This window comes from Protopterus annectens, chromosome 11.part0 (genome assembly GCF_019279795.1).
Source record: "Protopterus annectens isolate FY-2018-M chromosome 11.part0, PAN1.0, whole genome shotgun sequence".
NCBI lineage: Eukaryota > Metazoa > Chordata > Ceratodontiformes > Protopteridae > Protopterus > Protopterus annectens.
Genome location: NC_056745.1, coordinates 1062303509 through 1062325927, shown reverse-complemented (window position 1 = coordinate 1062325927; position 22419 = coordinate 1062303509). Strand labels below are relative to the sequence as shown.

Sequence of the window (22419 nt, the reverse complement as noted above, 5' to 3'; positions counted from 1 at the left end):
CCAGAATTTTTGTGGGTTGTTAGCATATTTTTCTTGCATGCTTGTATAGTAGCTGGATTTGTCTAGTTTGATTTGTTTTTTTGCTTTGTTACAGAGCTCTACATAGTTTTGTCTCAAAGTAGTGGTTTTGTTTTTCTGATATTGAATCCAGGCCTTGTCCCTTTCTTTCATTATAGTTTTAGTATCTTTTCTTAGCCATGGGGCATAGCTCGTTTTATTCTAATGGTTCTAGGGGGTACATGATGGTTTAAGATTTTTATGAAGGCTGTGTTAAAGTACTTGATGGCATCGCTTAGAGGTAGATGTTTTAGGGGGGTCCAGTTACAGCTTTTTAGAGTATTGATGATATCAGTAGCTTTAGAAGGTTTTTTTTGTTTCTAATTACTCTGAGGATAGGTTGGTTGATGGTTTGGGATCTCTTCCTAATTAATTAGGTTGGATGATGGTCACTTAGGGTATCTGGAAGACAACCAGATTGCTGTGAAAGAGCAGGGTCAGATACCAGGATTCAGTCTAAGACGGACTGGCATTGGGAAGTTTTTTCAATTTGAGTGGGGGTGGTTACAGTTTGGGTAAACCTGTGGAGGTTTATAAAAGCAGACGGGTTATGGCTGGAGCAGTGAAGCCAGTCAATATTGATGTCTCCTAATTGTATGGTTTCATGTGGAAGGGAGTTGGAGGTCTAATTAAGCAGGCTTTCCATTACAGTGATGTTATTGCCTGATGGTATATAGCCACTTGCAATAATTATATGTTTGTTGGAATTTATTTTTAGTTTGGCAAGGATTAGTTCTACATCTTTGAATTCATAGGTATTGTAATCTAGTTGTTCTAAGGTAAGATGATTTTGGAATAATATTGCAACACCTTTGCGCTTTTCCTCTGATCTGTCTCTTCGGATAATGTTGTAACCCAGGGCAGTAATCTCATTATTGTGATGTTGTGGTTTGAGCCATGTTTCAGTTAACACAGTGATATCTGGTTTGTATAGAGCTAGTAGGGCATGACAGTCATGAATCTTGTTAAGTATACTTCTTACATCAATGTTTAAGAAGAGGAGAGCTGAGGTAGGTCTGTGGTGTAGGAGATTTAGCTGATTTAAGTTTGGGCTGATTGATGTTTTGGGTCCTGGATTGGGATATATATCACCACTGCAAGTGAGTGTATGGAGTAGGTGTAGATAGAGTTTGGTCAATTTGTGAATTATTTTAGTTTGTCTTTGAGAAGAGAGGGGGTTAGTTTGATTTTCAGTTTAATGTGTGAGTAAGAGAAGGGTAGGGGTATGTAAGGTTACATGGCAATATAGGGAAGTTTTTAGTTTGGTGGTGTTGGCTGTGAAATCAGTTTGCCAAGGGGATGGGGTGTGGTTATTAAGCTGAGTGTGTTAGAAAGACAGGATGGAAAGTAGGAGTAGGGTGAAGATTATTAATGGGTAGAATGATGTTTTTAGTAGTTGGGATAGATATGTGTAACCCATGTTATCTAGTTTCAGAAAGAATGTGTTACATGCAAGGGTACTATCTATGAATGAGTGAGACTGGTGTTGTATTAAAGGTGCAGTATTAGGTGTATGTGGGAGTTTGCTGTAAAGAGAGATAAGAGATTTGAAGTGATAGGTGGATGAGAATGTAAGACTTGCTAATGGGAGTTGTCTGTAGCTACAAGTTAAAGTGACGTTAGGGACTTAGGAGCTATATAAGCATCAAGTAATGCTGGGTATACAGCTACAGAAAAGAGATGGAGAGTATGGTCAGTGCAAGAGCTATCATTTTATGTGTTAGGGAGCTGCAGTATGGCCAGGAAGTATTGGTCAGGTAATTGGTATCCTCTAGGTAAGAGAGGGTAGTAGAGATAGTGAGTTAGTAAATAAGGGGGGATACTTCCTATTTTATCTGTAATGATGTTCTTGACTATGGATAAGGTGAATGGGAATTGTATATTGTCAGTTTATTTGAACTACATTCAGATATGTGTATTTACTGCAGTTAAAATATTAATTATAGGTAATAGTTAATTATTATAGGGTGGTGTGTATAGAGAGGTAGTGGAGGAGGTAGGGATTCTATGTTGTAGGCAGGAAGTAGGCTAAAGTGTTTGTGAGGAAAAGGAAGGGGAGGAGTGTTTGGGAAGGAGGAAACAGGTCGTTAGGTACAAAGGAAATTATATGGGGGGTGGGTGAGAATGGGGGTGGGAGGGGAGCAAAGTGAGCCTGAGTGTAGCGTGGGTGAACGGACCGGGGCTGCACCCACAGCAACTGTAAGAAACAATACCTTAACACAGAACAAATTATCAGCACATTTGTTTTTACTCTTAAACTGTAGCAAACAGATTGCTACATTTTAGCAAGCAGTTGCTACAGCTTCAACCACACACATGCTACAGTGCTCATGTTTAACCGCAAATGTAATACTGGCTTTTAATAGCTGGCATTACATTAAAGAGCAATTGGGATAGGCTGATCGCACCCTCCAACACTTTGCAATCAGGGCAGTTGCCTCTCTCTTCCCACCCTAGCTACACTACTGTGTAAACTATTTATTCTGGAGATTTAACATGACTGTCATTTTGGGTGTACCCTGCACAACATGTGCTATCAGAGTCATGCATTTTTTACTAGTCTGTAAATGTCATTTTTTTTCCTCAATGGCCATATACGTGAACTTGATGGACTTGATCTTTTTATTATACTAGCCTTTTCTTTCTTATCTGTAATACATTTACAGATGTCTTCTTTGGGAATCAGTACTGTTTCTGATAAGGTGGTAGCTTATCTTTAATGTGCTGTAACTGTACTTAGACTGTGACAACTAAACCAAAATCTGTCTTGGCTTTCACCCATGAATTTGGGTATTCCTGCAAAATCTACTGCATATGATTTGATACAAGTGTCTTCTGTTTGCACTACTGTACCTGTACCATTTTTCTCTTTCCACAGAATCTTGTTATTGAAGCCTGAAACAACATCTAATCCTGAAAATATGTCCATACATAGAGTGGTACTGTCACACTGACAACTGCTTAATGTTGTAACCTTTGACCCTTCAAATCCTAACAATGTTATAATTGTACTTAGATCCTCTGGTAAATGTCTGTTTGTAAATTAAACTGATGTAGCTGTATTAATCAATATAATATTCCATAATTCCTTTCCTGTAAACAATGAAATATATGATCTGTCATCCTTTTTACTTTGAATGACATCATATAAATCACCTGGTTTGGTGTGGTCTACTACACCTTTAATCTTAACTATTGAATTTTCTGCTACTACACCTGTAATTACTTTTACTTCATGACTCTCAGACTGTAAATCATACAAAAGTATTTTGAACCCAACTTTTGTGATTGTTGCCAAATATAAACTCTTCCACACTCCAAAATTTAGAAAAACATCATTTGGCACAAAAAAGCAGCTTTATTAGAAATCCAATGTGTAAAAACCAAAAATGAACTAATGCCTTGGCGTATGCCTTCAAGGTTTCAAAGTTTTAAACACAGTAAAGCACTTAAATAGTTCATCAATTAGAACATTACTAAACAGAAAAATAGAAAAATAGAATGCACCAGAATGCATATGAATTTAAATGAAAACATAAAGCAAAAATAATTCACTTGAAACAAGTAAGTTCATAGAATGAATAACAATAATAATAATAATAATAATAATAAGCCAGTTCTTTTTCTTTTGGCTGTTGCCATTAGGGGTCACCACAGCGGAGCATCTGTTTCCATTTCTTCCTGTCCTCTGCAATCTTGCTCTGTTACACCAACCACCTGCATGTCCTCTCTCAACACATCCGTAAACCTTCTCTTAGACCTTCCTTTTTTCCTCTCACCTGGCAGCCTCATCCTTAGCATCCTTTTCTCAATAATACCCACCATCCCTCCTCAGCACATGTCTAAACCAACGCAATCTCACCTCTCTGGCTTTGTCTCCAAACCGTCCAACTTGGGCTGACCCTACAATATACTCATTCCTAATCCTGTCTACCCTTGTCACACCCAGTACAAATCTTAACATCTTTAACTTTGCCACATCCAGTTCTGACTCCTGCCTTTTTATCAATGCCACTGTCTCCAACCCATATAACATAGCTCGTCTCACTACCCTCTTGTAGGCCTTCCCTTTCACTCTTACTGGTACTCGTCTGTCAAAAATCACTCCTGACACTCTTCTCCACACACTCCACCTTGCCTGTATTGTCTTCTTCACCTCTCTTCCATACTCACCATTACTCTAAACTGTTGATTCCAAGTATTTAAACTCATCCACCTTCACCACCTCTACTCCCTGCATCCTCACCATTCCTCTATCCTCCCTCTCATTCAAACACATATATTCTGTCTTAGTCCTAATAATAAGCCAGTTGAATACAAAAATACATATATCCTAACTTCAGTGAAATGAGTTTCCAAGATACTTTGAAAGCTGTTATATTATGTATTTTATAAGTAATTCATTATTAAGACCCTTTGGTTGCAAAGTATCATAAGTGAAAATAAACCAAGACTCCTTCTGTAATTACATATCAGAAAGTCTTAAATATAAATCAGAACATGTCAACACATACATTATAAAGAACATTGGTATATATATTATTTCATTGGAAGTGATATAATCATATGTATATATCTATTATCATATATATATATATATATATATATATATATATATATATATATATATATATATATATATGTGTGTGTGTGTATATATATATATATATATATATATATATATATATATATATATATGTGTGTGTGTGTGTGTGTGTGTGTGTGTGTGTATGTGTAGGTCCCCTTCAGAGAATCAAAATTGCAAAACTTCGAACTTCTGATCATCGAGGACCAGAGGATCGAAGTTCTGCAATATCGAACCCTGTGAATGGAGATCGCTGTGCAATCCAGAACAAGAAATTTACCATTCTGTTCACTGCAGTGTGATCTTGGAGTTTGTATATTTAATTAGCAGGGGGTGTGGAGAGTGCAGCCCCCCATGTGGGGAGTGCAGGGGGACTTGCCCCCCCTTCAAAAATGTAAAGTAAGAAGTTTTCATTTTTTTTTTTTTTTTTGGTTTTATATTGTAGAACTTCAATCTTCTGGTCCTCGATGATCAGCGGTTTGATGTTCTGCAATTTTGATCTGCTGAAGGGGATATATATATATATATATATATATATATATATATATATATATATATATATATGAATTTGAAATTGAATATTTCATATAGAAATTCACCTAACTTGGCAAGTTATACTCATACATATGGATAGTGAGGTTTTTGAGTCTAAGTATAAGGGATGCACTACTTGTAGTTACATGGATCAGGGAATTACACACTTCATTAATGGGAAGCTGTTCAATGTTCCAGGAGTATTTAATTGTCATCAAAAATGGTGGTTTATGGCAGTTACTTTGTTCCTGTAATAAGGTTTACATTGTTAAGACCATACCCCAACTTAGGCTGAGGATACGTGAACATATCTGAGGTGTCAAAAATAATTCTCCTACCAGTCCTGTAACGTCACACTTTCAGATATTATAATAGTGATTTGGATTTATTGATGTTCTTTATAAGGCATGTTTTGAACCTTGAAGGCATATGCTGAAGCGTTAGTTCATTTTTGCTTTTTGCACATTGGTCCAGGTTTCTAATAAAGTTGCTTTTTTATACAAAAGTTTTTCTTGAGCCTTGTATGCTTTTCTTCATTTTGCCCTTAAGTTTGTGTGTCATTTACATCGATGTTTTCTATATTAGACTGATCTGTTTCTGCTGAATTACTATCAATCACTGCACTCTGATTCCCACTCAGTGCAATATTTACTATACCATCTGAAAACAACAAATTAGAATCAATTACATTCTGAGCATTATTTGTGTCTGAAAGTATACTGATGGCATTAATTTGAAATACTAAAAATGTTTCTTTTGTATTCTCTCCTGAAATCTGTACTTCATGTACACTGACTGTATTTACATTAGGCATATGTTTTTGCAATCCTCTGATTTGACTCTGCATACTAAATTATGTTTGCTGCAGCATTTACATTGATTTTTGAAAAATATGAACTAGAATGCATTACAATTTGTGCAATATTTTTATCTGAAACTGTACTATCAGAAGCTGAAAATGCTGTTGTTTTTGTAAATACTATTTCATACTGTTGATTATGAAGTAATATCACCATAACCTTACTCATTACAGATTGCTGCTGTATCTTGACCTTTTTGTGTCTGTGAATACTGAACATTCTTGTACTGATAAGATTAAAATGTACATTTCTAGAATACACATTAGTAGTAGACTGCATACATTTCTATTTTACCCATTTTTTTTAATTTAAACCACACATTTACTGATGCTTTTACTGTAGAAGTAGTTATACTTTTTTTAGATTTAAAGTCTGACTTCACTATAAAATGCGTTATAATAAAAATGATTCCCTTGCTTCTCGAACGTCACACTGGTACCTGACAGGGATGTCGTCTTCCTTGGATATTCCGAATTTCTGCTGATCAGTATACACTGAAGTAACAGTGGTGTTCTTTAAAGCGTGTCTTTGGATCATAGTCCTTCTTTTCACTACTGCCTGCAGGCTTCCATAGTCGCTATGGGATTTTTTGAATCACTTTAACTGTACTTCAGTACTTTCTTCTCTGAGCCTGTTTAGGCACCTTTCACAATTTCCACCAGTCCAGCTGTCCAGTTGTCCATAACTGAACTGAAACGTTGTCAAACCTCACAGTTTCATTCTTTGCACTTTCAAATTAAGTCTAGGCCCTCTGGTTGTCTGATAAATGCAGTTTATTATGTGCATGTAGTGAGAAGCAAAATACAATGGAATAGCAACACAGATTAAGCATGTACTACTGAAACTGTCTTGAATGATAGAGCAGATAAACTGACTCAAACTGAAACTTCTGTAATTGAAAACTGCAAACTGAATATTCTGTAACTCTTAATACTAGATTGAACTGAACTGTGCTTGCCTGTACTCGGTGGACTTCTGCCTTGAAAGTATATATATATATTTTTAAATATCTTTATTTAATTATGAATTGAGACACAGGCAAACATACATCAATGGAAAAGAAAACAAACCATATTAATATTTTCCCATCTGCATACATTATACATCACGCATCTTTTCTTTCTATTATCAGTCCATTACATAAATTATTCAGTTCCTGCTTTCCCGTAAACCTCACTCCTCCTCCTGAACATTATTCTGCATATATTATTTTCACATTTTCCATTTATTTCAATGTAATTTGCTCCTTTTATTGATACTGAGTTGGGTTTGCTAAGTAAATATACATCCTTATTTCATCTTCAGCAATTATTAAGGGTAAAGCCATTTTAATCTACTTGATATCATAGACTTATAAACCTTATTGTGTATATTAAGCAAATATGTATGTCGTATTTAAGGGGCATAAAGTGGGATAGTTGACTGTAGTTAATGAATATTTTCATGATGGAAGGATACATTTAGTTTTCTATAATGATGTAAAAACATTCTTTAGTAAAAGAAGAAAAAAGTTATCTGCAAAATAAAACTTTTCCGGCATGCTTGGGTAATTGTCTTTCAAATCAAGCTGCCATTATAAGAGGATTCCCTGGGGGGTTGGCTCTTGGGCTCCTATTATTTTTTTCTCTTCATTAATGACCTGACCAAAGATCTCTGTCATACTATGGCCACATATGTGGATGACATCTTCTTTGAATCAGTCAAATGTATACCCCTCCTACAGTAGAAACTGCAAACTAGTTTCACAACCTTGAGCAATTGGACCCACAGCAACAGATTGCTTATCAACCCACATATGCCCAGTATGATGGTCTTTGGAATCATGTAAAAGGCCTCAAAACCCACAAGAACATGGGTAGGAGACAAAAATGCATTTTTACCAGCTGTGTCAGAAAAAAAAAGATAGGTGATAGCCTCAGATCCCTCACTATCTTTACATACTAACTTTGCATACTAACATTATTAACAAAACACTGTACCAATTAAAACCACATTATATAATATTACAGTTTCTTGCTTCCACTGATCCTTGTATCTTAGCAAGGAATTCACCGATCCTCAATACTGAATGTTGACTCACTTTATTAATGTTCCAGTCTAGGAGATATACACAGGGGAAATGCACAAAAATACAGGAAACAGTTAACAAAATATGCAGATATGTCCTACATGCATGCCAAAGAACCTGCCTTTTTTAACTCGTACATTTAATTTACTACTAGTCAGTGAAAGGACAACTCTGCTCTTCACCTCATAGATTTATGGAATAATCAAAATAGGACATTGTCATTATTTTAGAAGCAAGCTGCATATCAGGCAACAAAGCTATTCTCTGAGGGATGATCAAGAAGAAACACTAACTCTTATTAGACCACAATTTTAAGCTGCAATAGGGAAAAGGGCATTTTCAAATCTTGCACCAACCATTTAGAATCAAATTCCTGTAGAAGCAAGACAAGAAAACACCATGGATCTGCTTCAAGGAAATTAAAAGACAACTTGCTGAAAGATTCTGCCTGTTCCTGCTACAAAGCAAAGGGATAAACACTGCACCTAATGGCTTATGCATCAGTGCAGTCCAATTGCAGTAATTTGTTACAACGTGTTACCTGTTTTAACTATGGAACTTTTAAAGTTAACTGCACATAAACTAGTACTTCTCAAACTTTTTTATTTGCAGTAAATATTGTACATATATCTCAGAAACTCCTCCATATCTCACCAACACCCATGTTGTTTGCACAGTAACAATATAATATATTAAGAAGTCACTTACCTTTAATCATGTCACATACTTTCTGGTATCCACCAGTGGTTACCATATTTAGCTTCTTTTAACTATTCGTTCTTGTTTTCAGAGCATAGTTCTATACAGTTCCTCAGACCCCAGTATGGTAATATTCATTGTTGAATTATTTTTTTATGTATATATGCTCAAAGAAATATATTTAATGTAGATATAAATCTTTAAGGAGTAAATTTCTGATGCATTTTTAACATTAATTTTTATTTCTTTTCTTGATTCAGACCATCCTGTCTGTGAAGGAAACCTGGAATACAAAGAATGTGGTTCACTGTCTGAGCCAACATGCAGACAACAAGAATCCGTAAAGATTAGCAACTGTGTTGGTGCTTGCGTTTGCCCCGAAGGTATGTTTAATTTACAGCTATAACCATTGCTGTTAAATCATCTGGTTCAACAACGTAATTTAAGAAAACAGAAGACATAAACTTTTTTATATTCTTTAGGTCTAGTGCGTAATGATTTTGTCAAAAATGCTACATGCATTCCAAAAAGTCAGTGTCCGTGTGAGTTTGAAGGCCGTATATATCCACCAGGGTCAAAGAGTATATCTTCCCCTGAATCATGGTAAGCTGCTTTGCTTTACTTTACTTTAGTACTAATTAACAACCACAGCATGGTGGTCTTTTGACATATTCTACCTTGTCATTATGTTAGATGAATATTCATTTATTCCTTTTGTGAATACCATAGCATTTGTTCTTTATTTGCTCTTAATATTAACCTTCCTCCCTTGAGCCTGCTTAAAGATATCTTGAGCAATTGATTACTCATTTCAAATTATTTGAAATACTTTTTCAAAAATCACAAATATTTTTTGGATCATTGCTTATGAATGGATTTTCGGTACTTACGTATTATCGCAACCAGATTTTCGCGCTTGCGAATTTAGAATACGTCTGTACAAACAAGGCCACAAACCACTGTAAGGTGGTATTTAGGGTCTGGTTTTTATTTGTTGTGGACTAGCTTTGCATTACAGGGTCTGTGAAGGGGAAGACAAACATTTGTGGAAACCCGCTTCCTGTTTTCAGAGTGCCTTACACACGTACACTTGAATTAGAATGCCTGCTGTTGTTCTGACGAACGGATTCTTTTGACTGTGTGGAAGGAAGCCTTCAGAGAAGGCAAAGGCAGACCCTGTAATGATGGTTTTGGTCACCCTTTTTTTTTGGGGGGGGAGTACTATTTGTAAAGACATCTTCAGGTCAAGATTAAAAAAAAAAAAAACTGCTAACAGCCACAAAGTACAGGAAGAAGCGCATTGTCCGGCAATAAGATGTTTTGGGAAGTGTTCTTACTATGTGTGTAATCATGAAAGTGATTTTGAGTTTATCTGTATTTGTAAAGTATGGCCATGGGGACACTTTGTTAGTGTTATTGACTGGAGTTTGTGTAACTCAGCACTTTACCTAACCTAAGAAAAGCAGCAATCCTTGCCCTTAACATATTTACAATCTCCTATTGTTGCAGGGTGTATTCGGTGACTCGCTTTCTCAGTAGCTGACATCGTCTTGACAAATGCAGGCACTGCAAAGTATGGAGCACCACTTTGTAGTTTCAGGAGCAAAGAGGTACAAACTCGTACCCTTTCTCCTCTTTGTGGCTCATCCCCACATTGACAGAGTAATGTTTTCTTCTTCACAGTCCCCTTTATAGATTAAGAAATGTGTAATATTTGTGTTGAGGAATAATCAATTTTCTGATAACTTTAAGCCGCATTTTTTGCATTTAGTCTGTAGCCTTTTCCATATACATTAATTATGCTGCTTGGTAATCTGTTTAATAGTCAAGAACACATCAAATAAACACACTACAATCGAAGATGACATTGTACAACAAGATTAACAAAACAGACTACATACATGCATTGCAGTAAGCACTATCATCAAAAACGTAATGGTCAGGACATCATCAGACTGTTTGATTCAATCTACATACACAATAAATTTAAATACCTGCCCCAACTAAAATCACTACTGAAATCCTATACTTAAAATTCAATTAATTAATACTCTTCATTTTCAGAAAGCACTTAAAATTCTGTGTATCATTTAAACCTGGTTCAACAAATGCATTCAGTTTTACTTGCCATTTACATTCTTTTATTTCAGGAACATTTCCTTTATCCACTTTCCTAATATCTTTGTCCTGAAAATCAAGACTATGAAAATGAAATCTCTTGCACACTGGACATATTTGTGAATGTCTAAACAAAGCATTCACAGAGTCTACCTTCAAAATCGCATACAAATTCCTATATTCTAACTCTCAGTGCATGCGTGTTTTTACCTACTTAGACGTTTTCACAAACACTGCACTTATTTAAATAAACATTATATGTAGAATTACAATCAGAATTTCCTGGTGAACCCACTGTCCCCACCAAGGAGGGAACATAACAAGATGCAGAATGTTCTGTATACCTGCATTAAGTATGGTTTTCACATTTGTATATTCCATTTTTGTTACTTTTGAATGTATTCCTCCATGTCTCTTTGCATTCAAAAATTAATTTTAAATCCCTACCTTGTTCACTGATGAACTTAGGATTGTTGTCTAGTTTCTTGGCAATGTTTTAATATGTGCTCAGAACTTTGCAGTTATTGATGGTAGAACTTTTAATTCATAATAATCCACATTATAAACAAATCCTACAGCCATACCTCACTCTTTAACTGCCTTTTCTACAGAATCCAAGTTCAGAGAAGTTTAGGTACCTTTTAAAAATGAAGGGTACTAATTGACTTTTATGCATAGGCTTTCATTAGGTGATTTAAGTCAGATGATGTATTTTAATTTATTGTGTATGGAGACTGAACCAACAGTCGGATGAAGCCCTGAACAGTACTTCTTTGACCAAAGTGCTTACTGTTTTGGGTTAAAATTGTATCTGTGATAACTATATACAGTCCGTTTTATTATATTTGGCAAAAACAAACCACAGACTGACTCATATTGCCACAGAACTAAAACAAACTGGAATGTGAGTCTAATATCTCTTAATTGACTGAAGGCTTTAGCCATTCCTTTTCCACAGTGTCTACACCAAGGGCCTAACAGTAATGAGATAAATAATCATGTACTACAGTGCTAATGGAATATATCCAGGATTTGTAGAACAGAAGGACCCTACTTCTCTCATATGTACATACCAAGATATATATATATATATATATATATATATATATATATATATATATGTGTGTGTGTGTGTGTGTGTGTGTGTGTGTGTGTGTGTGTGTGTGTGTGTGTGTGTGTGTGTGTGTGTGTGTGTGTGTGCACGCACGGGTGTGTGTGTGTGTGTGTGTGTGTGTGTGTGTGTATGTGTGCACACGTGTGTTAAAACTGAAGCTCATACACAAGTTGACTATGTGATGTCAAATCAGCCATCATACAGCACAGTTATCTTCTTTGTTGACTGTCTTCTACATTTTTATTTCATTTATATACTTGAAGATGAGAGATGTAGCGTCCTTGGGCTGGGTAAAATGTGACCCCCTGAAAAATTTACTTGTATACCCCATTGTTTGCATATTCTGTGCCTGGCTACACCCATGAAGTTCTTCATCTTGCTACCACCTAACATGTAGCCCCATTTAAAGAGCAGTAGTGCTATATTGTTCTTTCAATGGATCAAAGTCTGTGGGCTCTGAATTAATGTATATTAATGTACGTGCCACTGATTCCTTTGTATTTTTACTTTTGTAATTTGCATACTGCTACTCCTGTATTTAATATCTGGGATCCCTTGTTTCCTCTTGCTATTTATTGTGGGCAGGTTTGGCCTGGAGCTGTGCATGAGAAAAATGTAAGCCTTTCTCATGTTCTGTCTTTGTATCTCTCTTTCTGTCTCTGGCATTCAGTCTCCATTCCCCTTTTGTTGAGCAGATCAAATTAGCTTCCTTCATCTGCCAGAACCAGTGTGATCCTTAATCTTTGTGGGAATGTAGTTGCAATGTATCTGTTTTCCAAAGCCTGACTGTAACATTAGCGCTAGGTTGCTATCACTTACTCTGCACTCTCTCATTATTAAAACTTGTCAGATTTCTGTGAATATTTTCAGACACAATACATTATGTTTAGAAAAATAATAATGTAGCTATATTCTACTGTTTAAAATAGTTATATTTTCTGTATGGGATGAGTTATATGTCTGCACCACTGCATTACATAGCTGCCAGTACATTCACATTGTTCACATATGTAGAACATACGTTCTACATCATCATATCTGGTTTGATCTTTACCCTCTGACTGAAATAATTTGTATTTCGATTTCCCTATTTTTCTTTTTGGCATGCAATCCCCCTCACTGCCAGGGCCTTTGCTAATCCTAGATTGGTCCTCGTAGCTTTCCTTAACAAGGTGGAAACTTCTGGTTCAGAATGCAGCCCACAGTAATGTGAAGAACAGTTTCCTTCTTTACTTTAGTCTCTTGTATGCTACAGATCTGGAAACCAAGCAGTCATGGTATTATGAATCAAAAATGTTTATTCTGTTGTTAATTTGCTATGAGAAGGCTAATGTGCAGAGTGTTTCATTCTGAGGATATGCTGTCTCTGACAACTAAACCAGCAGTCATGCAATAATTCGTTTCACCTTCTGCTGGTATACATACTGCACACAGTGGCTGCTCTAATTATATGTACCATCACCAGTCTCCCTGTATGTTTATAGATTAATACTAGGTGATTGATCCAGAGGAACATTTGCAACCCAGCCACAAGATCTCAAATCATGAGTACCCACAGACATGAATAATTAATACCCAGTGACAACCCACTTCAACAGGAGCTTAAACGGCAGACCCTGAATGTATTTAATACCAGACTTTGACCCCTTTCAATGAAGGTTTGAGGAGCTAGACCCAGGGTGTATTTACAACTGCCCCTCCATTCGTCAAGGTCATTCTTAAAGAGGGTCAGGGAGCCAGTTTGTTTTACATCCAAGGGAAATCTGTTCCAGTAAAGAGGGATTCACTAGCAGGTCCTATTTATATTTTTGTGGAAATTTAGATCTTGAGTGAGTGGTTATGGTGTTCTTTGCTTTGTGGATGTGCAAGACGTAACATAGAGCTAGATATTTTGAAGCCATGTAGGCCACACAGAAGTCTCCTTTCAAGAGTCTGTAAAAAACAGAAAAGTGAGTGCTTTGAGACATTCAGCACAGTTCAAGGAAGACATGCCCTTGATTGTCTTGTTGAGAAAATGCTGCAGTTTCTATAGCTGAATCATACACCAATGAATACATTAGATTCTATTATTGGCCTGATGATTGGCCTGATGAAGGAGGAGTATAGAGGGATAATAACTTTTTTGGACCTTGAATATGTATCCTTGGTGATCAGTCCAACCAGATAAAAGGATCTCTAACTGACAGGGGATACAAGGTAACAGGATATTTCATTATCAATGAAAATGTCCAAGTCCCTGATGACTGAATCAACTTTCAAAAGAGGATCACCTATGTGGTAGATGAATGTGTACCCTTGCTTTCTTAATTTCTTAGCATTTAGATTAAGGTCATGGTCCAAACACCATTTGTTGGTGTGTGTGTTGAGCTCTTTTGGAGAATATGGGTGCCTAATGAGGAGTTCATGACTGCTCCTAGTTTGCATTCATTTGTAAGGCCCTTGGTGCCAGCCTTGACATCAGGGAAATAAATCCCAAAGAAAAGTGGCCCTAGAGTGAATCCTTGGGGGACACCACTGGTAATTACTCTTTTTGAGGAGTGTGTACCAACATCAATAATAGTTTAGGGTCTAGTGGTAAGACAGTTTGTTGTTCAGCTAGTAGCATAAAGTGTGTGTATATACAGTAGTTTGATTAGCTTATTGATAATGGTAGAATGTGGTATTGTATCAAAGCATTTGCCAGGTCTAATTAGGTAGTGTAAAACAATCTGACTCCGTTTAATCCATCAGTGACCTGTTCACAGAAGTCCACCAAGTTCAAGAGGCAAGATCTGCCATTACTGAACCCAGACTAGCTTGTATCCTGGGTCTACATCCTTGTTAATAAGTTCCATAATAATGTACTCCATTCCTTAACAGATAAGTAGTATATCACCCCTTGTGGAATGGGATTACTGCAGCAGCTCCCCATACCTCTGGCCCATACCTGCGTTCCGAATCTTATGGAGAGACTGAAATTAAATAGACTTATTAGTAGTGGGTCTATGAGACAGTGTCTGGGCCTGATGAAGGAGAAGTAGGTTCCAAGGTGGTAACCTAACAAATAATCGTGAGCCATAGAGCTAGTGTTTTTGGCCTTCGAGAAAGGCTTGATCAGAGGGGGTGATATAGGAATTGTAATTTGTTCTGGAATGTTAGGAGGCATGGAGGAGAAATGTTTGAGCTAAATTTGTCAATCAATATATTGACTATGTTCTCAGGTGAAGAGCATGTGTTGTTGTCATGTATTATCTCCATGCACTGCCAGCCATTAAGTCTAAGGTTTCTGACATAGCTGAAGAAGGTTTCTTGTAGTGTGGGTGACAATATTTATTTATTTAACATTTGTTTACTTTGAAAGTCCGAAATGGAATGAGACAATTTTCAGAGGAGGTCTGGGCATGCTCCAGAAGCATGCCTTTGTAAAGTGAGAGGAAAGTAGAGTACCTGGAAGAAACCCACATGAATGCAAGGAGGACATGCAGAATCCACACAGAAGGTACCCCAGCCGAGAATCAAACCAGAGAAACTCTTGGTGTGAGGTGACAATGCAAACTACTGCACTACTGTGCCATCCAACTATTTAGCTCATATGTACTTTTGGAGGACTTAATTTTGCTTCTGAGTTCTTCATTGATCTTTCTGAGTTCTTCTCTAGATGATTTGGTATTAAGTTTATACATATAGGCCGAGTTTCTTTCTCTTATTGTACAGTTTGTTTGTACTAGGTTTCCATCTTTGGGGTTTATTCCTGAACATGGCATTGTGTTTGTATTTTATTGGGACTAATACCTCAATAGATGATTTGAGGTGGGTATAGAAACTGTCTGTAACTGACGTAGTATGCATGATAGGGTCATTGAGATGAGGAGGGAGCTAGAATTTCATCAGGTCATCATTTAGATGGAGTAGGCTTGCCTTAGAGTAGTCTAACGACAGAAGGGTTTTGCTGCAGGTCTGGTTTTACCCTAATAGTAAATTTTACTGGATGGTGTTCAGATCTGACCAGTGATATGATAACTTAAGATGTAGAGCATGGGGGAGTTATGTCAGAAAAAGTCAGATCCAATATCGCCAAACCCCTAGCTGAGACTAGATTTAGATGATCCAAGGAGCTGGTATTAATTAAGTCTAGGAATAGTTGCACAAGTATATTAATGGTGGTGTAGGTTTGCTAATTAATGGATGGATGCTTGAAGTCACCTAAGAGAATAGTGCTGGGTGTGAAAGGGAGGGATGCCAGTTTGTGTAGATATACATCATGGGCTGCAGGTGACATGGGCCGAGTTCAGTTATATGCTGTGTTGAGGTACTGAGTTTTATTTACAGTGAGAAGGATATAGAAAATTCATGGTTGTAGTCCTGCCATAAAAGTCTGGAAGTAAACTGACTTTTTAGGATGGCAGGCCCAGTAGCTTGGTCATTTTCAGTGCTGGGCATGAAAGTATAGTAGGATTTGAAACCCTACACTGCAAGGGTGCTGTAACTGTTCTGAAAGGTAACCATATGAAATGTCTGGTCCCACTAAAGTGAGTTCCAAAATACAGAGACTGAATGGCCTTAAAATAGGACTTACATATACTAAGTCCAAAATGCCATTTCTCAGAATATTCCCTTTTCTTCTAGGTATGGCGATCTCAGAGTTGGTATAAATACAAGGGGTATGGGGGTGCAGGGTGTCTTGCCCCCTTGCAAAAAGAAGTTTTAAGGAGAAGCATGATTTTCATGATTCTCTGTTCTCCTATGTTTTCTGTTATTTTTTATGGCTTTTTGATACTCAACATTTTGAGTGCCAACATTTCAATAGGGCGCTGTACTGAAACCATGTTTCAGTAATTTTACAGCTATCTGTGTTTTTTTAGTTGCATATTAGTGATGGTGATGTAGGTTTCCAAGTTAATGGACAGATAATTAAAGTCACCTAAGAGAAAAGTATTGGGTTCAGTACAAAGGGATGATAGTTTGTTTAGATACACATCATGGGCTGCAGGTGACATGGGGGGGGGTTCAGTAGTTTGCTATGATGTGGAATGGGGTTCTGCTCACTATGAGAAGATAGAATAACTGGAAAGGACCACACAGCCTAACCAAAGGGATGGCACCAGCCAAATGATGTTACTCAAATCACAAACTTAAACCAAGTGCACCAAACTAAGCATGGCGTTATTACCAACAAATTTCAAGGTGCAAATACCAATTGTTCCTCCCTGAACTGTTCATTTACATGATCTTGGTTGCAAAATGCAAACACTCAATCTTTTTCTTAAAACCACAGATGCATCTTTATTGGCAGGTGCTGTCCCTTTGGTCAGGCTGCTTGGTCCTTTACTGTGAGAAGGACATGGGAGAATTCATGGTCGTTGGCCTGCTTTAGTCTGTAGGTAAATTAACTTCTTAGGAAGGCAGTCACCCCCCCCCCTCTTCCCAGTAGCTTGGTCATTTTCAGTGTTGGGTGTGAGTGTGGTAGGCATTGAAACCCTGCACTGCACTGTTCTGAAACCATGCTTTAGTAGCTACAAAGATATCTAGATTTTCAAGAGTTAGGAGTGAAACTTCCTGTTAAGGCTTTCAGCATTGATCAGTACTGCCTTTATGTTGTCTGGCTATGTAGGTAATTTGAGGAGGCAGTTCTTGCCTAAACTAGACACTATAGGGATAGAGAAAGTTCTGACAAATATACAGAAGCCATGAAGAGAGAGGTGCAGACCTTCTATAGAAAGTAGTTAGAGTTGTCAATCATCTCCTTCCAGGATGGTATATATTGGACCCTCCTTAAATAACACCAAAAGTTAAGCTAATTATTAAAGTCAATTAACCTTTGATTGTATTGTGGCATCCTTTTTGGTGAAGACAGGATACTGCTCAATGTTAAATTCACACCAAGTTCTAATACATATTCAGAGACCTGAGAGCTCCATCATGTGCCTCTTCATGTGACCCAAGGGAGAGTGTCTCAAGTCATTCACTCACAGTTGCACAATGACCAGATCAATTGTGTACCTAGGATGAAGGGCCTTCTCTAATGATATTGCTGATCCTGGCATCTGAAAGGCAGCTATCATTTGGTCTTTGCTCAGCCTGGTAAGTGGTGCAATTGCATGCCTGACTGTGGAGTAAACCTTGACCAAGATGTCAGCTGTATTGTCTTTGCCTTAATCCCTAAGGACTTCTACTTGCTAGAGAAGTGCCCCCACGTCTGTCTTGTTGAGGTGTGCTACATACAAGTTTTGATCTGTTGATAAGGGGTTTGCATGCAGAAGGTAGGTTTGTGGGCTTTGGCTAATACCTAGACCTAGGAGTTCTAGGAGATTTGGATAGAGATTTTTTTAATGGCATTAGGGAATGAGAGTTTTGTGTTGACACTTTGGGGATGTTTTGTGTGTGTGTGGGGGGGGGATAAGACAGTGCTTTGCTCAGTATGTGTAACTTGGTCTGAGGGGAAACACCTCCAGTTTCCAGTTTAGTTATGTATTTAAACAACGTTTACACAGAGTCATTTTAGTTCAGCAGGAGTTATATCAGTGAACAGGTGACACTTCTTCCTCTGCTTTAAGAAACAGAGTGCTATAACACTGACAGTAGAAAGGAGGTTAGTAAACTGTCTCCTCATGTTGACCAAGCCAGTCATGTAGGGAGAGTTAGTTTGGGAAATGAAGAGGTACTGTGGGAGTATTTAAAGGGGGCAAAATCTTTTTGATGGGTGATGTTTCGTGCTCTTGCCCATGGAGATTAGCACAGCGTTTTTTTTCTGTTGCTCACTTAAGTACAAGTAATAGGAAGCTTGCACAAGTAAGCAGAACCTGTTTACACAGTGCAAAAGTAACTACCTGACTCACAGGATTTAGAGGAAGGTACACTTCTACTAATAACACGTAAGAGAACGAACTTGCACTACCTGCTAAGGAACTACCACTACCATGGCTGGAAAAGAAATAAAAACTGAAACCGGAGTGCTCAGAGCTACCTAGGACATGCAACAATTCTCACTTAGATTAACCACTACTATATCCAAACTGCCCTTTACATCTGACCAATCAGGTTAATTGAGAAAATGCAGACGTTAGTAGAACAATGCAGATAATCAGTTCCAAATAATAAAAACGTTAAATGATTTAATTGCAAACACAAAACACAGTGATTAGGTGTGACTGTCTGTAGTCTTAAGAAGACAAGGGTTGGAAAGCATATCCCCAATAACTAGTGTACAAGAAACTCCAGTGGAAAACAAGTGAAACCCAAAGCATTCTCAACTTCCTACAACATAAAGTAAATAGTGCTCCTCTCACTTAGATTAAAGACCACCTATCCAAAATGGCCTTTACACCTGGCCAAACAGATTAATTGACAAAAATGCAAAAAATAGTAAAACAGTACAGAAAAAACAGTTTACAATGTCAAATAGCAGTTTAAAATTGCAAACTCTCTTAGGTGATTTGTGCAGCACAAATAATGTACTTTTGTGACTATTTTTTCTGAAAATCAGCAGGTCCAAAAGCCTTTGTTTATTCCCACAGTGAGTGAGTGTAGATGTCTACAGTCTTAGCAGTAAGACAAGGGCTGAGATGTGCTTCCCAAGTGAATAGCAAACAAGAATATATAACCATTGGAAACAAGTTTAACCTGAAGCCAAAGTGCTCAGAGCTACCTAGGGCATGCAGCAGTTAGTACAGTTTTCATTTAGATTAACCACCATGCTATCCCAGCTGGCCATTACAACTGTGCAAAACAGATTTACTGATAAATATAGGACACAGTAAAACAATTTAAAATGAAAAAGGGAAAAAACAACAACAACAAACAGTTAGATGGTTTAAATGCAAATACAAAAATGCATTTATCTGGGCTTTCTGTCAAAAAATCAGCAGGTCCATCCTGAAGTACTTATCCTATCTCACAATGAGTGAATGCAGACTTTTGTAGTCTTAGCAATAAGACAATGGCTGAAATGTCTTTCCCCAAGTAAATAGTAAACAGGAAAATTCATCCATTTGAAAACAAATGAAATCTGAAGCCAAAGGGCTCATATCGCCCTTGGATATGCAGCAGTTAACTCAACTCTTACTTTGATTAACCACCATGCTATTCAAGCTGAACATTACACCTAGCCAAACAAATTAACTCTGAAGATGCAGAAAAACTGTATAAAAATGGCAGAATATGGTTTAAAATGGGAAAACAATTAGGTGATTTAATTGCAAACTCAAAAATGTACTTACCTGAGCTTTTTTTTTTCTGAAAATCAGCAGGTCAGGAATATTTTATTCAGTCTCACAGTTTGTGGGCATACCTGGCCAAAAAGATTAAATGACAACATGCAGAATGCAGTAAAACAATGCAGAGAGAGATTTTCAGCCTTGAATGCCTTAGAGATTAAGTTTATTCTAAGACCTTCCATCATCTCGCCAGACAAATAATCTGTTGTGCAGCATCTAAACAAGCAAGGGTCATGTTCTCATATATCCTCTTTACAGACAGGCTGCCGTCATATAGTAGTGGGCATAGACAGAGAAGCATCTCTGTTTCTCAGCAGTTACACCTTGAGAAGGTGGATAATCTGATGGAGTCTCTAAGTTGTTTTCTAGTACTTTGTTACAGCTGTAGACTTGGAAATCTTGCTTTGTCTAGAATTTCTTAGAAATTTGGCATTCTGGAGATTGATCTTTTCATCTGTGTAACAAAATGCTGTCTTCTTTTTTCTGCTCAGCATGTTCGTACAAGGTAAAGGTAACAGTAGGCGTATGTATTATGTTGCAGTGCAGGAATTTCCTGTATATCATTTCTCCATTCCTGCTGACTGCTCTCCTTATAGCAAAGTCAGAGAAGAAAATCAAAATTAATTATTTTCACCCCTTGGTGATTAAGTAGGATAAAGTTTCAGGCACTTTCATAACTTTTGGTACAGGAAACCCTCCTGGTCCTAGACAAGGATGACTCCCATGATACAGGAAGCTGCCCTGGTCCTAATCAAGGTTGTCTTTCACAGGTGGTACAAAAGGCAGCTCCACTTCCAGGCCCTTCTCATCTTATAGAGGTTGCTGAGGCTATTAGGAAGCCTTCCACTTACAAAAGCTTTGACTTTAAATGGGAACAGTTTGTAGTCAGAGTAGACCTGTACCTTGTGCTGCCCAGCACTCTTCTTACAGGTAATCCTCAGTTATCTCATCCACCAGTGCAGTAAAGGCATCAGCTATTTCACAGTCATAGAAGATGTGTGACAGCACTGGTTCCTCAGACAGTAGTTTAAAGAGTGCTGCGTCTCCATCCTCCTTTGAAGATTGACTTTATGCTACTAAAATCATTTATTAAGTGGAAGGCTTCCTCCTCATTTTCATCATCAACCCCCATTTTTCTCATTTTACATGAGGTCAGGGAGTAATTTCAGCTGTCACCATCCCTCTCAGTTGAGAGGCAGTCACCTATATTTTTCAGCAGTCATGTCGATCTTTCTCAGTCTTCTCTAATGCAATCCCGCCATCTCTTGTTTGGCCTCCTCATCTCCTCATTCCTTTTTCTTCCAAATTTGCTCGACCAAATTGCCTTCTGCTTTCCTGCACATCTGATGGATCCACTGCAATCTGTTCTTCTTGATTGTCTCTACTACTGGGGCTAGATTGACTTCTGCTCTGATATCCTCTTTCTTCAATGGCCCTCTGTGTACATCGTACTATGAGTCTTAGACACTTCATCTCAAGTTTCTTCAGTTGCTGTGTCTTCAATCTGTCCAGGTTTATGAATAATACAGCAACACTGCTTCCAACCACTATTTTGTACACCTTACTTTTCAGATTTTTTTTCATTTTTCTGCTACATGCGACCTTTGACATGTTACTCTACTTGGCTGCATCACCTGCCATTCTAGCATTAACTTCCTCATTTAGACTTCCTTCTCTTTAGCTGCACTTCCTCGATATTTCATGCTGTTAACCTGCTGGACTAGTTTCCTTTTTATTTCAGTTTTCAGCTTTTTCTGATTTCCAGTATTTGCTGCTTTGAACACTGTATTATCTGTATTCATTTTCATCAGTTTTACATTCCAATCCATATCACTTATTGAAGTTTTTTTAGGTAAGGTATATGGCTGGGGTTAGAGGTCAGACCAGGGCTAGGGTTAGCAGGCATTAGTAAAGTGGTGCACGGGAATAACAACACATGATACAGTACTCCAGATACTTCTAAAATAGAATTTTTTGGCTCTTCTGATATTTTTTTGAACTGCTGAGAGACCTAAGTGTTTCTGTATAGCTGCATATAAAGAACCAGTGTTAACAGTCTCCCAAAAAGTATCCGCTCTCCATACAATATTTTGTTGTTTTTCCAATGGATGTCTGCCATCACAAATATATAAAATGATACTTTGTACTTGTAGTTAAAGAACTCTATCCAATAGTTTTTACAGTTTTTTCTC

The 22419-nt window shown here is 37.4% G+C and overlaps 1 protein-coding gene across 1 annotated transcript in view; it reads left to right on the top strand.

Moving 5' to 3' along the window:
* LOC122815696 (mucin-19-like) overlaps nucleotides 1-22419 on the top strand; it is a 1162279-nt gene that overhangs the window by 430892 nt on the left and 708968 nt on the right. Inside the window, exons 8-9 of the mRNA XM_044088411.1 lie at nucleotides 9064-9186; nucleotides 9286-9406. Coding sequence (XP_043944346.1) covers nucleotides 9064-9186; nucleotides 9286-9406 — 244 coding nt within the window. The remainder of the gene's footprint in view (nucleotides 1-9063; nucleotides 9187-9285; nucleotides 9407-22419) is intronic.